This window comes from Vipera ursinii (genome assembly GCF_947247035.1).
Source record: "Vipera ursinii genome assembly, chromosome: 2".
Classification (NCBI taxonomy): Eukaryota; Metazoa; Chordata; class Lepidosauria; order Squamata; family Viperidae; genus Vipera; species Vipera ursinii.
Window position 1 is genome coordinate 239,259,468 of NC_139513.1, and position 27,961 is coordinate 239,287,428.

At 37.7% G+C, this 27,961-nt stretch overlaps 1 protein-coding gene across 1 annotated transcript in view; it reads right to left on the bottom strand.

The window, feature by feature from the left end:
• Positions 1-27,961, bottom strand: part of MEGF10 (multiple EGF like domains 10) — a gene marked incomplete at its 3' end in the record, with an annotated part of 118,947 nt that overhangs the window by 84,364 nt on the left and 6,622 nt on the right. The window contains exons 2-5 of the mRNA XM_083354528.1: positions 13,998-14,130; positions 9,562-9,663; positions 8,534-8,634; positions 2,120-2,212 (exon numbers count right to left, since the gene is read on the bottom strand). Of these exons, the coding sequence (XP_083210654.1) occupies positions 2,120-2,212; positions 8,534-8,634; positions 9,562-9,663; positions 13,998-14,113 (412 nt within the window). The 5' untranslated portion in view covers positions 14,114-14,130. The remainder of the gene's footprint in view (positions 1-2,119; positions 2,213-8,533; positions 8,635-9,561; positions 9,664-13,997; positions 14,131-27,961) is intronic.

Below are 27,961 nucleotides of genomic sequence, written 5' to 3' on the forward strand. Positions count from 1 at the left end.
AGAGCCAGGCTTGAATCAATCTTTCCCAACCTGGATGTGCTTCTGTCTACCATTCCTAGAATTCCTAGCTAGAATGGTCATGTCTGAGCATTCTGGGAGTTGAAATCCACATAGTTGAAGGACATACATATTGAGAAAGGCTGCCCTAAAACATTTACAGCTTAAAACATGAAGTAGCATAGCAGAGAAAACAAATTTTGTGTAAAGATTATGTTGTTCGGTCACCACCTATTAATTAGCAGCTTGTTGCATCATAAACTATATCAAATAAACTTTTCAGGATTATCAAAAAAAATGCCCCAAACAGGTCTGGTCTTGATGAACCAAAGCATGGGTAAATGTTAGCAACTGTGATTGGCTCAGAAATACTGCAATCAATATATTAAATACTCTTTAATATATTTTCATATCTGAAAATGCATGGATAATCAGAAATACCTACAAGTTGCAAACATGATCTTCCAAGAGGAGTGAAATGCCTTTTGGAACAATTTTAATCACAGATTTTCTTTCAACTGACCAATAATATCACTCTCTTATTACCATTTGTTCTACTCCATTCAGCACACTGTTTAATCAAGGCAATATTTTCTGGTGTCTTAGAGTTGCTTCTTTTAAGGATTTTGTTATTGTTTTGATCCTTAAAGAACATCTTGTCTCCTGATGACTATACAGACAGATCCATGAATTTTTCTTGGGAACATTTCAAAAGTGGCTTGCCAATGCCATCTTGCCAAGGCTGAGAGAGAATTGCTGACCCAAAGCCGTTCGGCTGGCTTTTCTGCCTAGGAAAAAACTTGAACTCCCGGTTCCTAGTCTGGCACCTTTTGTGTATGTACCTTCAAGTCAGTGTTGATTTTTGGCAATTGCCTGGGCAACTCCCTGCTGTCTTCTTAGCCAGATTTCAGAAATAGCTTGCCATTGTCCCTTTCTTAGGGCTGAGAAAGAGTGACGATCCACCTGATTTTGTGCCTTAAGTGGGACTATAACTCACAGTTCCCCTTTATAAGCTGGTCCTTTTAACTACTACAGCAAATGATACCTTTTACACCTCACCAGGCTGGTCTTCCTTTAAGGATAAGAAATCATTAATCATGAGGCCAACTCCACCTTAGCAAGGACTGTTTTAACTGGTGGTACAGCTTGATAAGGCTTGAATCAATAAGTTGTTGTCAGTCTGGTCATCTTTGCTTTCTTTCAAGCTTGCTGCCAGGCACCATGGAAATGTGTGTGTGTGGGGAAGCAATGGATATTTGGGAGGGGAAGCATACAGGACGTGAAACCGGAATTTCTGAGAAGCAATGGGGAGGCCTGGACTCAAAGAGGCCAGTTTGGGTTGTTTAAAATCTTCAAGGCAAACCGTCCTAGGATCGGCAGGCACAAAGGAGGAGCGATGCACCTGGATCAGAAACATTCCCAAAAGATCTTCCTGGGCAGTGATTGAACTCTGGTTGCCTGGCTCCTGGGGGGTGGATGGGCTCTGAGGTTAGTTTCAATTTGTTTCTCCACACGTGTTTTGCTTGAGACCTTGCCTGGCTTTTGCTGCAATTACTTCTTTTCTCTGAATCTATGGAATCAAGGCTTTTATTTTCTAGGGATTGATTGGAGGCAGCCCTCTTCTCTTCAAGTTCTCTTGATTCTTTAAAACTTGCACAGTAAAAATAGAACAACTGGGCAATTCACTACCACATCAATCTTACAATCGTTACAGTGAATTCTAGTTATATAAAAATAACTTTTTAGCAGAAAGCTTGAAACCTGGGCATGGAAATTGGGTTTAAGTCCATTACCTGCTGATATTCTGCTAGAATTGTGACAGGAGGTATTTCCAAAATGCAAGAGATCAAATTATTTAATTATTTATTTTTAAAACATTTTTTTCTGTGATTCAGATGTTCTCTCCATTTAATTTGTTAAAATATACTATATGATAAAGCAATGTTGGTATTTAATAAGCTGACAACAAGACAGACAAAATCACATGTGATGCATTCTATACCTTTGGGAGTGATATCTCAAATGCTGAAGAACTGTAGCACAACAGTGTTTTAAAATCCCTGCAAAGAAGAGCAACAGAACGGACAGAACAGAAGACTGACAGCAGCAGATGCAGACTTACCACTTGAACAGTTGGGTCCACCCCAGCCAGGCTCACACTGACAGGTGTTTGGAGCAATGCAACGGCCATGAATGCATTTATCAGTACAGTGAGCTGTCAAAGAAACAGGGTGAATAAACAGATAATGAAAAATCAGAAAGAATGAAAACACTGAAGGTGCAAGGACAAGTCTCTTTTCTGCAACCTAGCCATTTCCTGTTTCCTCTTAAAAACAAGGTTTTTCAATTCTTATGTGCATTTTTCCTCTGTGTGTCTTTATTCATATTCAATTATCCATCTGTACACATTTATTTGTAATTGTCCTACTTCGAAATAGGTTGCTATTTTTGTCTTCAAATTTCAGCTTTCAAGACAAACATGATAACCCAATCCTATCCCATATGGGATTAAGATGTAACAAAACAAAAAGAAGTAAGAAAACTAATATTTTAACCCGGTAAATAGAGATTTCAGTGATGAAAAACAAAGAATAGTGGCATTAACTAATATTAGCACTTTGTACAGTAAGATTTTTTTGAAATCTAAATTTCATATTTACTAAATATCATTAATACAGTTTCCTAATCAAGCACTGAATTCATAATCATTACCTTAAAGATTACCATTGCGTCCAAAGAAATGTCTCTTTCCCTCTTTTCTTTATATCCTATTAAATTAATGACAAATCTATACTCTGTACAAAAGACAGTTACTTGTTAACTAATCTTAAACAGGAACAGGAAAATGGTTGTATTTCAAATTATATTAGGTAAATGTCTGCAAACAGTGAATGTGAACAGCTTCCTGCCCCGCTCCCTTTTCTATTTTTATCATCACCTCTTTCATTCTTTGATCATTTATCTGAAATAATACATATATATATATATTAATAATGTTTCTTACAGCATGGGAATCTGAGACTGTAGTGGTAATAACTTAAGTGATTTGTTAAATTTTGGCACAGCTCCCAAGAGATAAATCATAGATTAGAAGCAACTGCATGTAGTGCTAGACTATGCCTGGTTGTTTAACAACCGTTTGTGGTCACAACAGCCTTGGAAGCAGATGCCTTACAGTCTATAACGCACTCCCAACCATTGTAATATGACATACCAATTCCCCTGGTCACATGATTCCATTTCAGGTACTTGGCAATGTGTTCATATTTACAACTGGTTGCCAAATGCCCTGTGATCTTGCGAGACCACCTGCTGCCAATGTCAACCTCCCATCGCCCGGTTCGCTCCCACAGAGTCGGCGTCCTCAGGGTGCCGTCGGCCAGGCAATGCCGGCTGGCAACCCCCAGGGGGAGAGCCTTCTCTGTGGGTGCACCGACCCTCTGGAACAAACTGCCTCCGGAGCTGCGGATGGCCCCTGACCTTCGGTCCTTCCGCTGTGACCTAAAGACCTGGTTATTCCAACAAGCAGGCCTGGACTGATCATGGGTTTTAAATTTGGTTTTTATTGGTTTAAATTGTTCTTATTTCTTATATTGTTTAATCCTCTTTTAATTTTTGTATTTAATATCTTTTAACTTTTTATTGTTGTGAGCCGCCCTGAGTCCTCAGGGAAAAGGGCGGCATATAAATTTAATAAACCTTTAACCTTTAAACTTTCAGTCACCATTTGCAATCTTGTCCATTGGCTTCCTTAGAAAGACAATGGGAAAGCCCACAAGGAAGTTTGCAAGCAGAGGGATGTTGGATTTGATGTCCAGTGCCCTAGTGTACCAAGGGATTTCTCCTCCCCCACCCCCCTGCAACAAGCAAAAATCCTCCCATGCTCTGGAATCTCAAATCTGGCAAAAAGGCCAGCATTCTAAGCCTTCCAGAATGATGGTGTTCGCTCGTGATTTTGTCAGATTGGAAGTCCATTCCTCCAACATGCGATGAAATTTTCAAGGGAACGGACTTCCACTCTGACAAAATTGCTATCAAATGCTCTCCATCGTTCTCCCTAGTGCAGCAGGGAGAGGGTCGGCCTGGGTATTGTGGGAGGCTGGGGCTCTCCCTGCCATTCTGCTTAACAGCCACAACTGGGAGAGCCGGGATTCTGGTCATTGAACAAAGCAGTCACATGTTGTTTCACTTAATAGCTGCTTCATGCAATTATCGAAATTCTGGGTCCAAATGGAGAACTATCTGTATAAGGATATTCACGATAAAGTTGCATTGAAAGAAAAAAAATTGAAGATAAAAAGATGTGTTTTTATCATAATTTTCCATTTAAGAATAACCATAACCCTAAACCTAAATATACAATATGTTAGAATGATGTTGTTATTGTTGTTAGTTGTGAAGTCGTGTCCGACCCATCGCGACCCCATGGACAACGTTCCTCCAGGCCTTCCTGTCCTCTACCATGAATGATATTAATCTTCTTTAAAGAGTAATGTCTTAAGGTCTTAAGAAAATATAACAAGATACCACTAATCTGCTAAATTTGAAGTTATGAAAAAAATTTCTAACATGCGACCATTGTCCAATAATACTTGTGTCTCTTGTTTCAGACCGATGCCTAATCTCTATAGATTAATAATATTTGATAATGTGTGAGTAAAAAATAAGCATATGTTGTTCTTTTGTAAGATTTCTAGCACAAGATTCATAATTTAGGGGGGGATTGCTGGCAAATTTTGTATTTTAGAAAGAAGGACTTATAAAAATGGCTGTTGTGTAGGATACAGCTAATAGAAAATATCCATGAGATTGCTAACTGATCTACTGTCTAATGCCTCAAGATTTTTTCCACTATTTCAGTATTTTGTAGAACAAACTTTATCTGGCAAGATGAAGATAGTATCTAAAGAGGTATCAAAAATTGGTCTGATGGACCAATATCACTTAGAAAGAGGTATTTCATTAGATCTACAAAAGAAACTGTATGAGGTTTTAAAACGTAAAAGGGGAATACAAATGACAAACCAAAAGAGTAAAATGATTTTTTTTCTATAGGATTTACAAAAGAGGCTTGTTAAAGCCTTGAAGAATTCTGTGAAAAAGGACAAAGAAGAAATTAAGAGAAATCAAATCTTATGACAATATTTGAATGAAATAAAGCTTAGACCAAAACAAGTAAAAGGAAGGAATATAAGGATGATTTATTTGATCCAAGTTAAAACAAGACATATTGTTAGTTCTGGCAGTCCTTTATTGACTTTCCGCTGACATCTAAGTTAAACGATGTTGCTTTAGGGAGTTGTTTATAGATAAGAGATGTGATATAGAGTGAAATGATAAATGTTTGTAACCTTAGAGGAGGTGAAAAATCACTACATTTGTACTACATCACTATATTTATACTTGTGGGGGAAAAAACACTTCTTAGTACACATTTTCTCTTTATTATATTCTTACTTTTCTCTTTCTTCTCACTGATTTTTTTCTTTTCCTTGCACTTTTTTATTCCTTATTTCTATACATTCTTCTTCAAGTTTAATTAGTATTATATTTTACTATTATAATCTAAATGCAGGGCTTTTTTTGTCATAGAACGCTCAGAACGGAGTTCCGGCACCTTTTTTTGGATGGAACCTTGTAGGGTAGGCAAAGCAGGTTGTATGACATGTGTGAGTTCCGGCACCTTTTTCTTTTACAAAAAAGCACTGTCTAAATGTATTCAGAAAAGAGTTGATCTGTGGAATCACTTCAGGCCAAGTGAAGCAGTGGAAGAGGAAAAGGCCAGCAATAAAAATCCCATGTGTGCCCAAGAAATAAAATGTTTTTTTTTAATTATTTAAAAAATACAAACAGATGGGACCGTTATGGAAATTGGTTTTGGAGAATAACAGCTTCCTATCATGACTTTATCACAGTCAGTATTTGTGGAATCTATGTCATTTTCTTGCATAAAAAGAGACTATGGTTTTGTCTTCATTTGCTATGCTGTTCTATGACTAAACTAAAGAATATTCATTCGTTCATTCATTCATTCATTTTGTTCTCATTTGCTTAAGAAAAACACTATCCATTTTTAATCTTATAGTAGTATCTGCCTGACTGACTGACAGCTGAAGAAATAATCAGTGACTCTTCTAATTCTGGCACCAGAGATGGTAGACGAGAAGTCAAAACTGCCAACTGGAGCTGTCAATCAAAATTATGTACATATTAACATTGCACTTCACTTTGAAGGAAAACGAATGCAGGGAGGTGATTCAAACCATAAAATGGTTATCAAACCTCTAAAATGCTGACAAATGGGGTGCAAGTTCTCAAAATACTTCATAAGAAGGTCTACCTGGGCAAAAGCAAATCAGGTTTGTTTCTTCAAGATAAAGTGTTCTCTAGTATAAGATAAAAATATGGGTTCATTTAAAAATATAAATATTTGTATAATTTTAGAAACACGTTTTAGGAAACTATATGTTCTTTTAAAAGCCTACCAATGTAAGCATAATTTAAATTCTGTATTTCCACATTGGCTATTTTCAAACTATAATAAGGGCAGCAGCAGTGGAGGGATTCAGCCAGTTCCACCACTTCAGCAGAATCGGTAACTAATTTTTTGTTGCCCAGGCCCAGAATTGACTTCTGGAAGTGGCATCCACACAGAGAACCAGTTGTTCACATATTTGAATCCCACCACGGGGTAGCAGTCATTTTTTTAACTTAACTTTTTTATATAAGTACACTTGAAGTAATGCTGAGGAGAAAAATGAAAACAATATATCCCTGTTCGTGTTTAAGACAAATAAAAATATTTTAACTTTTAAAGCATCAATATCAAAAGAAATATACTTTCTCTTGGTTTGTGTGTCCTTATTTCAGAGATTTTCTAAAGCAAAGCATTTTTTCTATTACATGATTAGTCATTGTTGCCAATTCTCTCTTCTGAAATCCTTTTCAAAATCCCAAATCTCTTCAAATTAAACAATTTAGAATAGAACAATGGTAGAATTGTTGGGTCTACAGAAGAGAAAAAATCAACTGAAATCACCTTTCTTTCTGGCCAGGGGAAACGATTATCTTGGTCTGACCTATAACTGGAAAAATCAAAATGAAACATAATCTGTCCTTGACACAAACATTAATAGTTGAAGACTTTGGAGGAGTTTCAGAAGGAAGCAAAGACAAATACAAACTGGATAATGGTGTAATATGGTAAAATAGTCTCTGGTAGACATATATGAAAAACTGCAAAGGGCCCTTCTCTGGTGACAATGAAAAACAAGAATGTTGAAAGTATTAACTACCTATTGAGAATTAATGGCTACAATTTGTCAGAATAACAGCAAAGAATTTATCTCTTCTTAAAAAAAATATGACTTGCCCACTTCAAAATTTCTTCAAAAATGTATATATTCATTTTTTTTCTTACAAGTTAAAGACAACTCTCTGCATGCAACAAATCACCAAGTTCTATACAGGCACGTTTAAATTGTGTACATTGAAACCCCCAGGCATGTGAAAGAGCTGCTGGTGCGTTTATGCATATATCAGTATTCTTTTAATTAATTATATGTTAATCTATAATTACTAACAAGCCATTTCCCAATATCCAGGCTGTATGCTAATGCAAATAGTCCTAATCTTAATTTGAATCTTTTTAAAGCTCTTTAAACGATTGCTGGTTGGGTAGTTTTCCAACTGGAATTGCCATCTGCAAGTACAGGACAATAAAACAAGAAAAGCTACTGTTTTAAAAAGAAAAGAAATAACAGGGGCAAAGGCCATTGTATCATCATGCAAACATACGTTTCTGATTGATCAGCAGGATCAGTTAGAACAATGAGAAACTACAATATTGCATCCCCTTTTGGTTGCCACAACATAAAAAGATGTTGAGACTCTAGAAAGAGTACAGAGAAGAGCAACAAAGATGATTAGGGGACTGGAGGCTAAAACATGAAGAATGGTTGCATGAATTGGTTATGTCTAGTAGTTTAATCAAAAGAAGGACTGGGGGTGACATGATAGCAGTGTACCAATATCTAAGGGGCTACCTATTCTCCAAAGCCCTTGAAGGCAGGACAAGATGCAATGGATGGAAACTAATCAAGGAAAGAACAAACCTAGAAATAAGGAGAAATTTCCCGACAATTAAAACAATTAATCAGTGGAATGACTTGCCTTCAGAAGTTGTGGGTGCTCCAACACTGAAGTTTTTAAAGAAGAGATTGGACAACCTTTTGTCTGAAATGGAATAAGGTTTCCTGCCTGAGCAGGGGATTGGACTAGAAGACCACCAAGCTCCCTTTCAAATCTGTTATTCTGTTATGCAATACTCCTTTGCATAGTGCCAAATTGATAACTACTATATTCATCAAGACCGCCCCCCATCAACTGGTATCACAGAAGTATCCCGTACCTGTAAACCACCATCTTAGTCCCACCGCTTTTCTAAAGACATTTTGTTTCTTGGGGAATTCTCATTAACATTCTTATTAACATATTATAAAGAGCTGAATATTCTTACAAAAATAATTTTACTTACGAATGCACATTTCCCTGCTTTCATAAAATCCGGGACAACACTGAGATTTCCGTCTATACATAGTCTTTTCTCCATGCCTATAAGCAGTCCGATAGCTGATTCTGTTAAAATATGGGTACGTAAAATTTGTGAACAACTATTTCAAAAGACCCACTGGGTCTTAAGGGTTAAGGATAAACTGAATTGTTCCATAAATCAGCTACATCCCTTACAGAGAAAGATAAACATTATTACCTGCAAACTCCATTATCTGCAAATGGAGATACTTTTCAACATCTATCACAAATTCTGCAGAATTGCAGCTGACACTATATGGATTTGTGATCCGCACCTATTATTAAATGTTTTAACTAATATATTGATACACATGCAGACCAATATTTAATTTTTAAATGTACAAAACCATTGTCAGACAAGGAAGGACAACAAGAACAAAGTGTACTTCTCCCATGTGTCACAAAGTTTACAAATTCAGAACTTTTAAAACTCAAAATGTTTCAACAATAAAAACAAATTCTGTGTTGTCCAAAAAGAATCAGTAAATAAATGCATGCATTTATTTTTTAAATAAATTTAAATACCCACCCAACTCACACACAGTGGCTTCACTGTGCATAGCTGAAGCTATGTTTTCACTTCTGCCTCATACAAGAAGGGCTATTAAACACAGAGTAATTATACTGCAGAACTACTTGAAAATTTATGTTCTCAAATAATAATATTATATCCATTTTACTGAAACTATCTTTTTAGAGAAAGAGAATATCTTTGCAGTCATTCAGTCCTGTTTAATCTAGTAACGCATTTCAAAATTCAGGGTAATATTTTCAAGGCTATCTTACAGAAGATAATTTTATACATATTAGTGGCATTATACATTAAAATATCTGTATCATCTGACTTTGCAAATGCTATCAATGTGCCACTATGCTTGAATATGTTTTGTACTGTTTTTAACATGTAACAAATAATAAATACTGATAAAGCATCATTTTAAAAGGGTAATCAAAACAATTACTAAAAATCACCTGTGTCGTGTACACTTAAACCAATTCAGTATGTCTGTACAGCTGGTGTAGTAAATCTGATCAAAAGGATGGGGATAGGATTCTTGCACTGTAACAGAATAACTGCACAGAAAAAAAGTAATAAAATTATAGATTTTGCAATAAAATGATTAAACATACACTTTCTTAGAGCAAGTAACTGAAGAAACTTCAAAAAGATGGAAATAAAGGTTTAGAGACAATATTGCTGAAAGTGAAAATAATTACATTTTAAAAAAATACAACTAGGTGGTAGGTGCTCAGTTACATGAATATCTTTTGAGAATGTGTGTCATTTCTGGGGTTCCAATTAACAATTGTTTAACCATCTGGGAATAGAAAGTTGGGCCACATAGGCTTTTTATGTAATTCAACATGGAACTTTTCGTATTCTTAATTAGATAGTATTTTTAACCAGTTTGTTCCTTCCATGATTATGTTGTAACTTCCATTAACTGTGAATGAATGGTACACTTTTTTGTTGTTCTTCTAATTTGAGTTTGTCTATAAAATAATATTTTGGTACACCAGAAAGCCTTGCTGGAAATAAAATATATAGTTTTAGTTAAATATTATAAAAACGTAACTGTAGTTCTTAGGTAATATTTCCTACTCTACCTGTCATTTGCATCCAGAATTTTTCTAATAGCTTCACTTAATGGCTGACATCTTCAGTGTACATTAGAAATATCATCAATCATTACATCACTTTGTACAACTACCAATGTTACTTAAAATTGTTTGATATGGAATAGGTAATGCTTTAATTATATGAAGACACCTAAAGTTTTTTATGAAAAGAAAACATTCATATAACTAAAAGCTAAGCTCAATATGTAGAGCGTAATTTCTTTACTGAGAAATAAAACTGTACTTTACAAAACATTGAGCATTTTATGTTACATCAGTGGAAAGCAATCTGCCAACGTTGCTGATTTCCACAAATTTCAGCAATATCATGCCTGTTAGTATTTGGATGAAAGACCTTCAAGAAATTCCAGAGCTATATATGAAACTAGAAAATTGAAAACCCATCTTAGAAGAAGGCATCCCTAACAGCTCCCCAGGCTTTAGTCTGCTCCCAAGCTGGCTATTCAGTCAGACAAGTCACTACCATGTTGCTGCCAAGAAAACTGCATATAGGTAGTCCTCAATTTACAATTGTAATGGAGCCTACTCATTACAGTCGCATATTGTGATGGTCGTTAAGTGAAGTATGTCACTTAATGACTTCCCATTTCTGTTCTCCTCAATGTAATCATTAAATGAATGTGTGTGTCATTAAGTGGAGCACAGGGGGGCATAGGAATGGGGGCGGCCCTTGGAGACCTGCCCTGCGGTTTCCCAAATGCCTCCCCCTCCCCAAGGCACCCAATGCTCTGCTTCCTGTCCCTCAGGCCATGGCCTGTCCCCAAGCTGGCTATTCAACCAGGCAAGGGAATCTAAAGCTGGTCAGCAGAAGCAACTGGCACATGGAGGGCAGTTATAGTCTGTAGACCTAGGCGTACTTTCCCATCTAGCCACCCAAAGGCCTCCCAATTCCTCCCTCTGTTCCTTAGCACTGTTTGATTATGAAGTTTGTGGACCCTCTTTATAAAACAGAGTCTCACTCTCATAAGAAGTGCTACTTGCTAGGAAAATAGCATAAGAATGGCATAAGAGGTTGTCAGGCAGCCAGCTGAAAGCTGAGCCTCACATTGCATCAGCAGGGCTCCTCTGCAAAAAAGTAAGTGGGTGCTACCAGGCCATGTGGCTGATGAGGAGCTGCAAGTCCCTTGGGTGGATAGATGGGAAAGTAGGCTTTGCCCTCCAGGCTGTAACTGTCCTAGGTGTGCTTGTCACTTCTGCTGACTGGTGTTACGCCCCCTTGCTCGGCTGAGTAGCTGGCTCAGGAGCAGGCTAAAGTCTGAGGGACAGTGGGAGGCCTCAGAGGACCTTTGGGAGGCCAGATGGGAAGTAGGCCTCAGACTATAGGTTGTAATTGCCCTCCCCGCTCCAGTGGGCCTAAGGTTAATCATAAAGGTGAATAACAATGGGGGCACTGCAGCGGCCCTTACTTTGACCGGGTAGTATCTTTAGTGGGTCTGTTGTAACTTTGAATGCCCACTAAGTGACAAACCGTAAGTCAAGGGATATCTGTACTAGCAACATGAGGCAAGCTTGATTCAAGTGAGTCTTTATCTTTTCAAGCTTATCTAGACAATGTAATTTTTTTAAATAAAAAAATTAAATACACAATATCTTAAAATCTAATAAGAACCTACTCATTTTATATTCCAACTGTTTACAACAATCCAAGAAAGTGCAGCCCATTCCATGTCAACTTATATAATGTAAGTCCCAGAAACTTGATTAGGATGCAGATTGCAGCCTTTAACTTGGAATTCTGCTTATTATATTCAGATACAAGATTATTTCTATTGTGTAGTGGATTCCTGGGAAGCAGGAGGCGAGACGAGAGGGTTCAAACAGGAACATTGCTTTATTGAAGTAACAGGAACAGAACTGAGAACAGAGGCTTCTACGCAGCTACTTATACGGTTGGCCACTAGGTGGTGGCCAATAGATTTAAAGGAACCTATTTCCACCCCAGAGCCAACCAATGATAGTCCTGGAGACTGCATGTCTGGGCAGCCAGCGACTGTTACGCAGACAACCTAATTAAGCAATCTCAAGCAGCATTCAAAGACACGTGAAAACAGTTCAAGTAAAAGGCCCAATACATTACAATTTCTATATACTTAATACATATACTCTTCCACACCCTTGAATATGGGAAGTCACATATACTTAGAAGAAATCATTAGCCAGGTTCACAGTTTATTTCTTTTCCTTCAAGCAGCTTGTGTTAGAATGGTTTATAACAGAAAAAGAAGACACATTCTGCGGATTCTGATTCTTCCATTTATGACAACAAGGACATCCTCAGAAAAATTAGAAGAGAAGTCAATTACTGATAACATAAAAACTGTGAACAAGTACATTTTCATTATTACAGGAAATGTTTGGTTTAATTTTTATATTATTGAATAATAAAATTTATTATTTTATGAGTTACAATGAAATGATGAATATTATGGTTGGGCACACAGTTAGCCAGATGTTTAGATTGTTTGGGGCAGTTTTGTCTAGCTATTGTATTGAGTTTTTCCCAAAGACTTGAGATAGCTGATGTTGTTATTCAATGATATTAGATGCAAGAATGATATTACAGAATGCAAGCTGTTCTAAGTAAAGCTGCCATTTGCAATAAAGTGATGATGATCATGATAGTAATTTTGTCAATGTCAATAGGGTTCAAATGGTGCTCTAGATGTTTTGGGATTGCATCCAAGGCACCATTTACTATTGGTACTACCTTTGCTTTCATTTGCCACATTTGTTCTACTTTTATTTGCAGGACCTTGTATTCAGACTTTTTTATTCTTCTTATAAACAGTTGTTAAGTCTGGGGTATTTTGTGGCAGGTGTTTGTCCCATAGTACTTTAGTTTCATTTTCTATTACTTTGTCTACTTTGTGATCTGGCAATTCTTGCTTGCAGGCAAATGATATTTCTTGCAAATATTCCAAAGTACCATTGTTGCTAGTTTGTCGTACCTCTTCTGTACCAGCCTGCTACCGGCCCTGCAGAAAAGGCAACCCCTTTACAAACGGCAAGAGGCTGGAATTACGTCTGCCAAATTTATTACTACAAAAAACAAACAAGACACGAACCAAGATACAGGAGCTTTGAAACACTATCTGATCGGTTGCTTTCAGCAAACCAGCCCTCCCCACACATTCCCTTTATAAAGAGTTCAGGGCGTGGCCTCTCTCTGCCTCCTTCCGAGAAGCCCCACAGCCTTCCTCTGTTTACTCCTACTTGACTGCCTCCTGCGTCGGGCGTCCTTGAACAGGGCCAGCTGTGGGTCATCTTCATCCACACTGTCAGGCTCACACAGCTGGGTCTCCATGGTGACCAAGTGGGAGGGGCCTGCCTGAGGGCTATCATCAGCAAGATCTTCAACCCCCTCAGCAAGGTCTTCAACACCCCCCTCCTCCTCTGAGTCGTCCGACCCAACTGCCGAACCCACAGGCTGACCCTGAATCACAACAGTATCATTGTTTGTACTCAGTCTGAGCAATCTTCTTGGGGCAGTTAATTTTGGTAAATAGAGTCTGTCTACTTCATAGATGAAGAGCATCATTCATTGCTGTTATTTTGTTTTATATCTTGTTTTAGTAGTTTTATGTCATTCATAAAATATATACAGTATACACGTACACTCATGGCTTGGTTTTATATTTTTTCAATATAGTCATTTCATGATGTCACCCATGTCTTGATGTTTGCCTGTAATGCACATTTTATGTAAACATCAATTAAAATAACCATGCTAGTAGAATTTCAGAACTATTTATTAAAAGTAGTGTTACCTCTCCCAGTGGCTACACACATTTGGATCCTCAAGATTTAGACAGATAGTTGAGACTATCCAATGGTTCAAAAGCATGAGTGTGAAATGAACAAAGGTGTCCAAATAAAGAACCATCTTTTCAACATAAATGCCTGTAAAAAGAGAGAAAAAAAGGATTGCTAATATTATGGCCAGGTACTATGCAAGCTATTAATGTATAAAGTCAAATACTTTGGGGTAAACAACTAAAGCCATCCTGCTATGCAATAGAATGAGAAAGCCTGATTTATGCAGCATCTTAAGGAAATAATAGAAAGCAAGTGATTGTGAAAGGTGTAACACAAGTTCCCATGCTCAAATGCATTAAATTTCAGCCCCATGCTTCTGCTTAAACTGTAGGTTGGTTTGGCAAGGACACCTGTTTTACTGACATGCAAGATTTTAGAAATTAACATTATATCCTTTACTGCCTTTATGAAATGTGCAAGCAACTTCAAGTTGAACTATAACTTTGTTTATTTACAATTACAAATTATATCAACTGCTCAGTCCTTAATCTGCTTTTCCTAATCAAAATTTCACCCTCCAGCTAAGTTCCAGATATTTTGGGAAATGGTAGTCAGCTCATCCCACTTCTGTTGGCTTTAGATTTATAATTAAATATAACATAGATAAATAACCCTGCCCTAAGGTGTGTTAAGGGGGAAAGAGGAGTATACAGGAAAGACGGTAAATTTGGGAGGGAATAAAAAGAGTGCTAAGTCAGAAACCTATTAAGACATCAATTTTGAGTGTAGTAGATGAGTAAATGTATTCCAGTGTCTACAATGTACATCAGGCAAATTGTGGTTGTTTGCTTCTGTTTTCAGTTTCTCAGTACTTAAATTCTGTGAATGTGTTTGTATCCTAATGTGTATTAATGTTTTAAAGCAAAGATAACTGTGATTTTTGAATTCAGATGTAAATTGTGCTGATATTACTGATTGCCTGATTTTTCAGTATCTCACAAAATATTACTTATTAACTGTAAATTCATGTATAATGACAAACCATGGTATGATATTAGGTTGGAATACGGCAATATCTGAAAGCCAAACTAAATATAATGGCATGAGCAACCATGTGTTCGTAGCAGAACTGTTTTAATGACACAGAATGCAAGCCTTGATTAATCAATTTCAAGAGCAAAAGGACTCATTCCTGCTTGCAGAAAAAGACTCACATTCAATATTAAAACCCATCTGATAAAAACAGCAATATAGTGTACATGACAAAGGTAACAAGGGGAGGGACTACAGTTAACCACTCCTGTTCCTATCTTTTAACATGTCTACATCCCCTGATAACATCAACATTTTAAAAGTATATAATTTTTCAATTGTAAGTCAGTTACATCCAAAAGAAATAAAAAAATTGTACCCTCTTGTGCATTTTGATTTCAAACAAGCAGTATTTCACTTATTAAGAAGGCAATTGTATTTCCTTTTTTAAAAATATCAGTAGATTTCCTTCTGAATACATTTAACAATAACAAAAAAAATCAATGTAAAAAAGTTTTGAGCTATTTGCATGAACCCCCTACGGTAAAACATGATTGCACCCTAGATCTTTTGCCTAATTATTGAGAAAAATCAAAACAGAGAATCAGTACAGCTGATTAGCATTGCTAATGTAAAAGGTATATTTAACTCTTACTATAGGCACACATTTTAAAATGGCTTGTGTTAAGAGAATAAAGACTGTTTGATAAATGCCTCAAATATTTTATACATTTCAGTACCACAACACTGAGTACGTATCCTCTAAAGAAGACTTACATTTAAAATGCTGGTGATGTATATAATAAAGACACCTAATAGCTACTATTCAGGCCTTACTCAGCTTAGTATTGAGTGACAGAATAACTCAATATTAAATTAATGTAATGAGAACATTCCATTGCAATCAGGAAATGCAGCTATTCCTTATTTAACAATAAATAAGGACCGGCAACATCATCAATAAGCAACAGAGTCAAAAATCAGGATATCACATGACTGCACCAACTTACAAAGGTTGTTGCTGTTGTTAAGCACACCCTGCAGAGTGCTTCAGTGCAATGTTACCGGAGCACCATATGTGACCTCCTGCCCGATTCTTTAGTAATTTTGCTTGTCAGAAGCTGGCAGTAAAGATCACAAATGGCAATCATGTGACCATGAGCCTCAGCAACCATTGTAATGGTGAGCTGGTTGCCAAGCGCCTAAATCATAATCAGGTGATTCTGCGTACACTGTGATGGATGCAACTATGAGGACCAGTCTTACGTCTTGTTGTTATGTGCTGTTGTAATTTCAAACTGTTGCTGAATGATTGGTTGTTCTGTGCTGATATTAATTACAATAGGAGGAATATAAAAGAAACTGGTGAATTAGATGATAAAAAAATCAAAATCTTTATGAAGATACTATAAGTTTGAACTGAGGAGGCAAGAAAAGAAGAATGTTTAGGAAGTACTGTCCACTTTACATTCAAAGATCCCAGACTGGTATCTTCTCTTTAATCTCATTCTTTCAGAGATTTATTAACCAGTTCATCAGTCAGTCATAGGAATCAAAATTCCATAATGTAACAATTATTAAAAAAACTAAAAAGAATGTATAAACCACCTGCAGAATTCTAAAATTAAATAAAAGAAAAAAGATATCCCCAAATAAGGCAGATAGAGTGCCATAGAACAAATTTAAAGACACAAACTATGACAAAACAAAGAAAAGCATCAGCCATACAAACAATTTAAAAATAATCATACACAGAGACATATTTGTCCCAAAAGTTATTTTTGTGGAATGTGTAATCAGCAAAACATTGCTATACAAGGGTGCCCTATTTTTCATGTCTACTATCCGTACAGGTAGGCAAGGAAGGTCTTCCACTGTGGCTATCAGAAGATCAATATGTCAGTGTGTTGCACTTCTTTTTTTCCATATCTGAAGAATTACAGGTATTATTTAGGTCAGAGGTCCCCAATCTTTGGGGCACCAGGGACCAGTTCCGTGGAGAGAGGTTTTTCCGCAGACCGTAGGGGGCATGGTTTCATGCATCCCGTGGATGGGGCTTCACTTGTTTGTGCAGACCAGTTTCTGGTATGCCGCAGCCCAGTGCTGGTCCATAGACTGGGGGTTGGGGACCCCTGATCTAGCTCAGCTTGATCAGATAATAATTGAATAATACAATGATAAAGTAAAACAAATGGCTGCAGTCTGTAATCACCAGCATAATGGTTTTAAAAAAACCTGTACGTTGTTGGACCAAAAAGGGAAATTCTTACTTAACTGTTATATTTATATTTAGCATTATATTTATTATATTACATTAACATTATAATTTTTTACTATAATAGTTTACTTAGAAGGTTAATTTTTACCTCTCATTAAACTCGCCATGGTTTTATACATAGCAAAGAAAAGCTCATATTTGAAAATTGTTAAGCCACAGGCCCCTCTGTTCTCATAATTACTTCAGAGATAATACATTCCTCCTATTAGTCCAATCTAAGCATTCACTGAAAGTCCTAAGGCAGTCCACAAGGTGAAGGTCTCTGGATGCCATCCACAGCAATCATACAGAGGCATTCTTGAAGGATAAAATTCTCAATTATATATCTAAAGTTGTAAAAAAAATTGCTTCTAAATTTACAAGATCATAGCCAAGTTTCATTATTTGGATGAGTTACTTGTTCTCTTATTTGATTTAACCCATATGTGTAATTCATCACATGTTAGAAATATATAGAAGAGCTCAAAACACAATTATTTTTTTAAAAAATACTGCACTAATTTAGCTCAGCTAGTTGGCAATACCTGATTAATTGTAGCTATGCTATAAAACCAAATATAGTACTAAACTATTGTATATAGTACTAATTAATACTTGGATATTGTTATCCTTATTAGATATTTCCTGTGTTACCAGGAAATAGCTGTAGGGTAGATTGGGATTCTGAAGAAAACATATATCAGTTGTATACTGCTGCCAAAAAAAACCCAACCCTATATGAACATGTTCATGAACTTATCAGGAATTGATCTTTGAAAGACATATAAAGTTGTAGACTTTATAAGGTAATAGACTTTACATTAAGCAGTAGAACCAGAAAATACTATTTATTCATTTATCAAATTTCTGCCCTAACTGACTTGGTAGCTTGCAACAAAATAAAAACAAGACATATAATATTACAAAATACTTCAAATACCTAAACCCACTAACAACATTTAAATGGCAAAATATCCAAATATTCTCTAGAAGAGTTCCATCATCAACTTCTTCCCAAAGATAAACAGTGTGAATGTCCAACAAGAGGCAATTTCAGAGGGCTGGCCCTACAATGATAAATCACTTCCAAACTTCAGCTCCTTTATTTGCTTGTTTTTTTTATTTATTCATAAAATTTATACAATGCCTATCTCGCTATCTAGAAGCTCAATGGTTAAGACACTGGGCTTGTCAGTTGGAAAGCTGGCAAGCCAGGTTTGAGACCTGAGCATCACATCACAGTGTGAGCTCCTGTCCTTGCCCAAGCTGCTGCCAAACTATAAGTTTGAAAGCATACAAATGCAAGTAGATAAATAGGTACCACTTTGGTGGGCAAGTAACAGTGCTCTGTGATATCCTGCTGGCCACATGACCATGGAAATATCTTCAGACAGCAGTGGCTCAATGACCTTGAAACGGAGATGAGCACTGCCCCCTATAGTAGGCAACAAGTAGTATAGTAAAATCCATAGGGACTACTTTACCTTTAAAAAAAAATCTTAGTATTTAAGTGACCCTGGGCAGTTTACAGATTAGAACCATATAACTGTATAAAAAAAGACATAGTTTAAAAGATAGAATTTTTAAAACAGTTAAAGTCCTACTTCTGCAAGTAATTTAGTTGCCAAATCATGAAGGGCATTACAGAGGAAAACCAACACTTCTAATGGTTGCACATTAACTACATAAATTCATTTATTGGTGATAAACAATCCTTTTTATTATGCATATAAATACTCTCATAATGGAAAAAAGATTTTTCATAAAATAACTCAGTTGTTATTTATATCATTGTAGTATTTTTCATGCCCTTTTAAAAAAAATACAAAATCCAATGTAATTAAGTCCACAAAAGTATTTTATTTTTTTAATCTTCTATGGAAAGGACTTGAAACTCTATTAAAGTGTTTTCTACATGTCCTAGAAAATGTAACAAATCTCTTTATTTGTAATTAGTATAATTCTCAGATAATTTATCTATTACAATATGAAAATTGACTATTTTTAGATTATTTGAAATCTTTTTATAGGAAATTCAGAAGTTAATTCCTTGCTGTGAGCAATATTGTGAGTTTATTTTTATTATCATAAGCCAAAATTTCCAAACAGTGATCCTTACAAAATATTTGACTATGTTAAATCTGACTATATTCTCCTTTAGAAAGTAGATAGTATTGATAAAGGATATTCTACATAGTATTTATTTATTTTACAAAGATTATTGTTTCTAGTACTATCTAAGAGAAGAGCAACAAAGATGATTAGGGGACTGGAGGCTAAAACATATGAAGAACGGTTACAGGAACTGGGCATGGCTAGTCTAGTGAAGAGAAGGACCAGGAGAGACATGATAGCAGTGTTCCAATATTTGAGGGGCTGTCACACCAAAGCACCTGAAGGCCAGGGAAAGATTAACAGATGGAAACTGATCAAGGAGAGATTCAACCTGGAAATAAGGAGAAATTTTCTCACAGTGAGAACAATTAACCAATGGAACAGGCTGCCTTCAGATGTTGTTGGTGATACATCACTGGAGGCTTTCAAGAAGAGACTGGACTGCCATCTGTCAGAAGTGGTGTAGGGACTTCTGATTGGGCAGACCGTTGGACTAGATCAGAGGTCCCCAACCTTGGGCACCAGGGACCTCTGTGGAGAAATGTTTTTCCACAAATCGGAGACTGCAGGGTTTTGTGTGCTGCCTGCATCCCACAGATGGGGCTTTGCTTGTTTGTGCAGACTGGTTGCTGGCATGCTGGACTAGATGACACACAAGGTCCCTTCCAACTCTGTTATTCTATTCTATTCTAATTAATTACTGAGATACTGCATTAAATAATCAAAATTTTAGTGAAATTTTAACTTAATGAGCCACTTTATTAAACTTACGTACTCTCCATAGTAAAAATTAGGAGAGAATGATCTACAGCTCAGTTGCAACGTAAGTTATAAAGTAATTTACAATGATTTTTTGGAGTGTGTATTAAAAAAGGGTAAAGGTAAAGGTTCCCCCACACATGCGTGCTAGTCGTTTCCAATTCTAGGGGCCGGTGCTCATCTCCGTTTCAAAGCCGAAGAGCCAGCGCTTGTCCAAGGACATCTCTGTGGTCATGTGGCCGGCATGACTAGACGCCAAAGGCACACGGAACACTGTTACCTTCCCACCGTAGTGGTCCCTGTTTTTCTACTTGCATTTTTACATGCTTTCAAACTGCTAGGTTGGCAGAACCTGGGACAAGTAACAGACGCTCACTCTGTTACGCAGCACTCGGGATTCGACCCGCCAAACTGCCGACCTTCTGATTGACAAGCTCACTGAGCCACCGCATCCCTCTGGAGTGTGTATTACTCTATGCCAAAAGAATATGCCAACTGGTATTGATAGTTTCTCTCACACAGTACCTTCTATTAGTTTTTAAAATTAGTCTGTTATAAAATACTTCTGTATGTTGGTTATTTGGTACTTTTTGTTGCTGATTATCCTATTTTTTTATTTTCAACATCAATATTCCTTGTTTTAACTAAGTCCTTTTAGTTCAATTCCATCTATTATTTTCTATTCCCCTTTGCCTTTTTTTACATGCAGCTTAATAATGCATAGGATAAATCAACATTTGTTTAATTCTTTCAGTACTGTTGCAATCCAGAGAAATCAATGGGAAAAATACAACAGAATTTCACCCAAATCCTACTAATGTTGAATTTTCTTATATTTTTGTTGTATGCAAACTGATAAAGAAGAATACAAATAAAATGATGGAGGTGTGTCTTTGTTATGAACTTTTCCAATATTTTTAAAAATATTCATATGTAAATAAAGTCCTCTGTTCAAATTTTGTATTAAGTTTAACTGACAGGTACATTTTGGAAACAGTTGTAATCTGTCTGCTGAAATAAAGATTAAAAGATCAAGTTTCCCTTAACTTCCAAACTGGTCAAACCACAGCTGGTGCAGATTTTGAGCAACTGCTCAGTGTATATACAACAAGGCTTCTGTCTTGCTATTGGGTTTGCTCAGGTCATTTCCATGTGGCATGGATTAAAGTAGCCATAAAGCTTTTATATATATAAAAGGCTAAACAATGTGATTACAGGCCAAATTCTTCTGACACTGACACTGGTAAATTTTGCCTTCTATCATGTTCTTCAGAGGGATTAAATTCACAGGGCAAAACGGTATGAACATACATTTTTGCAACAGTATTGAAAGAATTAAAAAATGGTGATTTATCCCATGCATTATTAAGCTACATGTAAAAAAAGGCAAAAGGGAATAGAAAATAATATAGGGAGGAAAATCTCTCAAAATATCAAGCAAATATATGTTTTCAATAGGAATTATTCACTTCCTTGCACCAAAAAAATCTCCTTATATAAAAAAATAACTAACAAAATTCTGCAATATAAAAATCCCCAAAACCCCACTGACTCAACACCCATTCTGTCAGCAACAAGCACAATCGCACCAGCCACTTAATTAGCTGTTAACATGGAGTCCACAGATCCACTGACAGAACCATGTTTTCAGGGCCTTCCAAAAAAGGGACAAAGTTGGGGCAGATCTTATTTCTGGAGGAATGATATTCCAAAGGAAGGGAACCATCACACAGAAGGATCCCATTAGATGTACTTTTTAAACAGATGGGACCAGGAACGTAGCTTGCCTTCCTGCTCTGAGGGGCTGGGTATATGTAACTAGTGATACTTGTGACCTTATCAGAAGCATCCTAACAAACAGGAAGCTTGACTAGGGGGTTCTGATTCCGGATGATAAACTTGCCAGGGTTCTTTGCCCTAAGTGTGTCTCTGTGTGTGTCTATGATATAAATGTCATATATTTAAGTGATGTCCCAGTATTATGGAAGCAGCATTATTAAAACTAGAACAAAACTGTCATGTTTATTTTTGAATTAAAATTCTTCAGTTATTCTGTGCTATGTTAAAAAAATCCTAAATTTTGATTTTCTTATCATTTTAAAATATATTAATATTGCAATAGAAGATAATATATGCAGCTTGGAGTTGATCTGTAGTATCCTTCATGTTTCTGAGTTTGGTTGTCTGCTTTCAAATATTTCATTACCCAACTAGATAACAATATCTAATCAGGTAATAAAACACCTGCAAACCAATCACCAAATTCAGAAGGTACCAAGAACTCCACATATTAATATTGATTATTTAATATAGAAATTGTAACTTTTTGGACAGAAAAAAAGATACAGTAATTAAATTCTGCTAAAATAATGCACTGCAGTTTAAAATGTTCTTCAATGAGAGCTCATGCAAGCCTTCCAGGCATAATTTAGAAAGTATTTTTGAACAGCATATGGTCTATTACTCACTTTCCCACCCACCATGTCTGGTATGACTGAAAATCCCAAAGGATTATTTTTATATTTAAATAAAGGTTCTTCTTGTCAAAATTGCTTTCTACAAATAGTAACAATCTGTCTATCCTTTATTAACTGAACCTATTCAGCTGTGTTGTCACTTTTCCTAGAAGGCTCGATGTAGATGGCAGAAAGAATATATTAGTGTATTCTGTCAGTAAAGACAAATCCCATTTCTGGACTAGGCATAGATGTGTTAATTGTTTCTTCAGCTTGTTCCTTACTTGGTGATAAACATAATCAGAAAGTTATGTTTTACAAAAAAAAATCCTATGAATTCTACTGAATAATTGTAACTACTAGTCATTGTTTTAGGTATGTTGTTAGTGCAAAATAGTTTGTTATTTAGATGATATATTATTTCTAGATTGAAATAATAAAATTGAAATATTGTATAATTACATGTTATGACAGTTTATTTATTGTAGGAAATGACCAGGCTGAGTCTGAGGGAGTGGTCAAATACATCATAAGTCAAAAGTGCTTGTGCACCTGCAAGAAAACTAAGTCTAGTCCACCTTGAATGTCTGTCTTATCTCCTGCTCATTTTTCCTGACCGTTATTTGGTCAGATTCTTGTAGACAGCTTAAGCTTTCAATAAATCTTTATACTCATTTGAACTGCCTGAATCTCCTGATTTCTCTGGTGCTTGACATTTATTATTATATTTTATGATAATTTAATTAAAAATTAAATCAGACAAATGGTTAACACAGTTATCAGACTATGAGATGCTAGAAGCTTGCCATTCAGATAAATCTGCCATCAATAGACACATAGACATAAACACATCATTCAAAAGAGACAATAAAAAAGCTACATAGGAAACAAAAAGACCAGAACATATTCTTTCCAACAGTCTACATACGGATGAACAGGAATTAACACAAGACAGACTAATAAGCAGAAAACAATAGCCGAATCAAGGACCTACTGTACCAAGGACAAAACCACAGACTTTACAATACTGGCAGGGCAAGCTACTGCATATAAACAAGGAGCAAACCCAATACTCACTAACACTCATGATATTACCTAGTTGGGTAATGAAATGTCTGCAAGCAAATTACCAAGCTCAGAGATCACAAAGGACTCCACCTTGCATTCTCTTCTATTGTGTTATGTATATTACTCTGACACTAGATGCTTTGATAAGACGAAGAAAGTGCTATTCAATAACACCTTGCAATATAATGTTTTTGCTTCCAGACTGATAAATCATTATCTAGTTTAAAATATTCAGCCAGTGAAGATGATATTAAATTAAGACATTTAAATGGAAATCATAACAATTAGATATAATTTATTGGCTCTACTTAAGACATGATCTTAGAATAAGTAATTTAAGTAATTAATTAGAATAAGTAATTTAATTAAAGCTTACCTACAAATTACCTGGTTTCATCTGCAACTGATGTCATTTTTAATGGCCATAGATCAGATGTGTCAAACACAAGGCCCGGGGGCCAGATCCGGCCCACGAAGTGGTTTCATGCGGCCCGCGAAGCCATCCTGGAAACAGTGAGGGAACGGCCCCCACTGCCTTGGCCCTGGCCCAGAGACCCTCCTCCTGCCAGAGACCCTCAGATCTGTCCCACTCCTGCCCAGGCCCCCATAGGCACCCTTGATGCGAACGATGTAGAGCTGGCCACGCCCACCCAGTAGGCCATACGCACTCTAGCCACGCCCACCCAGTAGGCCATGCCCACCCGGCCACACCCACCCGGCCCCCTGAGGGCAACCGCAATGCTGATGCGGCCCTCAATGAAATTGAGTTTGACACCCCTGCCATAGATGGTCCCTTAAATAGGCAATTTAAATGTAAAGAAAAATGTAAAAAATGCTTTGGTGAATATTTGGGTGGGGGGAATCATTTTGTAGTATGAAATACAAAGGGAAATGAAAGAAATGACAGTTTCTTACCTCTAATTAACTGGTATTGAAGGAGTAGCTTTGCGAAAGTGGGTCAATGACCACATGCATTGTCAATTTCAGAAAGTTCCCGATTCTAAAATCCAAAATGCTTTACTTTTATATTTGCAAAACAAAGCAATTGCTACAAAAGAACTGTAAAAGAAATAAAGCCAAGTAGATTCTAGTTGAAAGTTGTCGCAGTTTGCAAGGAAAAGTGAGTAATCCCAGATATTTTCTAACCTTAATTCTGCCAAGTTTTCCTTGAATTTAAGCAGGCTGAAACTGCAGTTCAACATGTTCAATGGCTTCCTTGTCTAGCTGTTACATGAATAGCATTATCATCATCAGAGTTGCAAAGCTGTTAAACTGATTAAGAAATAAGTCCTACTGCTTATTATCTCAAAAAAATTAAGGCATGAGTTACTTATTTGCAGTTATATAACAGTATTATTATACCAATTTTCCAGTGTCAGGATTATTTGCAAGGAATTAATATCACAGTATAATTTAATATCAGTGTGATGTGTCTAAGAATTTCCTATAGAGCAGTTGTCCCAAAAGATCACTGAATTGTTCAGCATGATTCAAAATCACCAGTTGCCTCACTGCTGAATGAAAGAACTCAACATATGTGAACCCCATCAAATTAGAAGACAAAATGAGTAAGCAGACTGAACAGACTTCATTCTGTGATCTGCCTTGCTTGTTGAAAAAAAGTCAAAACAAGAGGCAATCTTTAGGCAAAATGTTTTACTATCTTTCAACCAAAAGATAGAGATGTTTTGCAGCTGAGCATATATTTTCTGAAAAGATTGCAATATGTTTGGATGTCTTTGTGTAAGCTGCTTATAGATATGGGTTTAAGGAGGAAAAGACAAGACTTCTTGAGGATGTGTGTGCACTCAATGTTCATGACATGTATGTTAAATACTTCTAATAGGTTAGATTTAGAATATTTATAGCCACATACAGAAGCATTCCATGATATTTTGCTGTTGGAAGCAAAACAAAGATGCACACTTTGGGGAAATAACAAGATGAACTGTCCAGAGCCTATACCAGATAGGTGGAATGTCATTAGGATTTATTACTGTGGAATTAAAAAAAAACAAATTCCATGTACTAAAAACTAGTTGAAAGTCTGTTCCTTACTACCAGTAATTTCCACATGTCTGAAAGCAATATTGAGACATAGGAAGAGCACTAAGTCTTTCCCAACATTTGCTGCATAAGATAACCACTCACTTTGCCTAACAGTATGGCTGGTTCTCCCAAAATGTTTCATAACAGCTAAAAGGCAGGAATTTGAACCTTGACATTTAGCTGATATATTAAAATCAGGCTGCTATTATGTAGGAAGTTATTAAGTACTATTTTAACTTTTATGAACTTAAAGTCTACTATTTCTGGCATGCATTACTGAAACCTGGTTGGGCCTGGAGGGAGGGGTCCCTTTGATTGAGTTATGTCCACCAGGTTTCCGTGTGCTTCACCAGCCTCGGGCTCAGGGTAGGGGCGGGGGGGTGGCAGTTGTTATTAAGGAGGCCCTTTGTCCGCAGGAGACCACTGCCCCTCAGATTGGCGGATGTGAGTCCCTTCTCCTGAGGTGGGGTCCTGGGGGTCAGTTGGGTCTGTTGCTCACGTACCTTTCTCCCAGCTGTGTGGCAACAGCCCTGCCTGGGCTACTCGATGCTCTCTCAGGTTGGCGGTTGAGTTTCCCAGGCTTATGGTTCTGGGAGATTTTAATCTGCCTTCCCTGGGTGGTGCGTCGGGGGTGGCCCGAGAGTTCATGGCTTCCATGATAGCCATGGGCCTGATCCAGATTATTCAGGGTCCGACTCACAAGGGGGGAAACACGCCCGACCTTATTTTCATCTCTGGACAGTGGTTTAATGGTCTGGGTGGGGTTACTCCAACATCTCAACCCCTTTCATGGACAGACCATTATCTCCTGCGGCTGAGCCTCTGTCATGCCACTCCCCGCTGCTGGGAGGTGGAACCGACCAGGTGGTTCCGCCCCAGGCACCTGATGGACCCAGATAGGTTCCAGACGGCGCTTGGACTTATTCCTTCCTCCCTTTCCCACAGCCCAGTCGAGACCTTAGTTGATGCCTGGCAACGGGCGGCTTTCGAGGCTCTCAACCATGTTGTGCCTTTGCGGCCTCTGACCTGGCGCAGATCCCAGCTCGCTCCTTGGTTCTCTGCGGACCTGCGAGAGATGAAGAGCCAGAGAAGGGGCCTAGAGAGCATTTGGAGGTCCAGTCGGTCTGAGTCTGACCGAACACAGTTAAGATCCTTTTCTAGATCTTACCTTGTGGCAATGGAGGTGGCGAAGTGTGCTCACTTCGCCACCCTCATTGCATCCGCAGATAACCGCCCGGCTGCCCTGTTTAGGGTGACCCGTTCCCTTTTAAATCAGGGGACGGGAGAGGACCCCTTGCAGGGACGGGCCGAGGAGTTTAGTGAGTATCTGGTGGATAAAATCGCTCAGATTCGGGCTGGCTTGGACTCCGACTGGGCAGTGTCTGACGAAGGGGAAATGATGGGTTTGGCCGATAATATCTGGGAAGAGTTTGATCCTGTGACTCCGGATGAAGTGGACAGGATCATGGGGAAATTAAGTGCCGCCACGTGTTTCTTGGACCCGTGTCCCTCCTGGCTGGTTTATGCGGCCCGGGAGGTTACACGAGGCTGGCTCCTGGCAGTTATAAATGCTTCCTTGAGTGAGGGGTGCTTCCCTGCCGCCTTGAAGGAGACGGTGGTAAGGCCCCTCCTCAAGAAACCTGCCTTGGATCCAGCTATTTTAAACAACTTTCGTCCTGTCTCCAACCTTCACTTTCTTGCAAAGGTTGTTGAGAGTGTGGTGGCACGGCAGCTCCCTTTGGTCCTGGAGGAAACTGAGTATCTGGATCCATACCAATTCAGTTTCAGGCCCGGGTACAGCACAGAGACGGCATTGGTCGCACTGGTGGATGATCTCGGGTGGGCCCGAGACAGGGGTTATTCCTCTGTCCTGGTCCTTTTAGATCTCTCAGCGGCTTTTGATACCATCGACCATGGTATCTTGCTGCGACGTCTTGCGGGGTTGGGAGTGGGAGGCACCGTTTTACGGTGGTTCTCCTCCTACCTCTCTGGCTGCTCGCAGACGGTGTTGACAGGAGGGCAGAGGTCAACCCCTAGGCCCCTTAGTTGTGGGGTGACTCAGGGGTCGGTACTCTCGCCCCTCCTGTTCAACATCTATATGAAGCTGCTGGGTGAGATCATCCATGGTTTTGGGGTGAGGTATCATCAATATGCTGATGATACCCAGCTCTTTATCTCCATCCTGAACCAAGCCAGTGATGCCCTCGATGTGATGTCCCGTTGCCTGGAAGCGGTACGG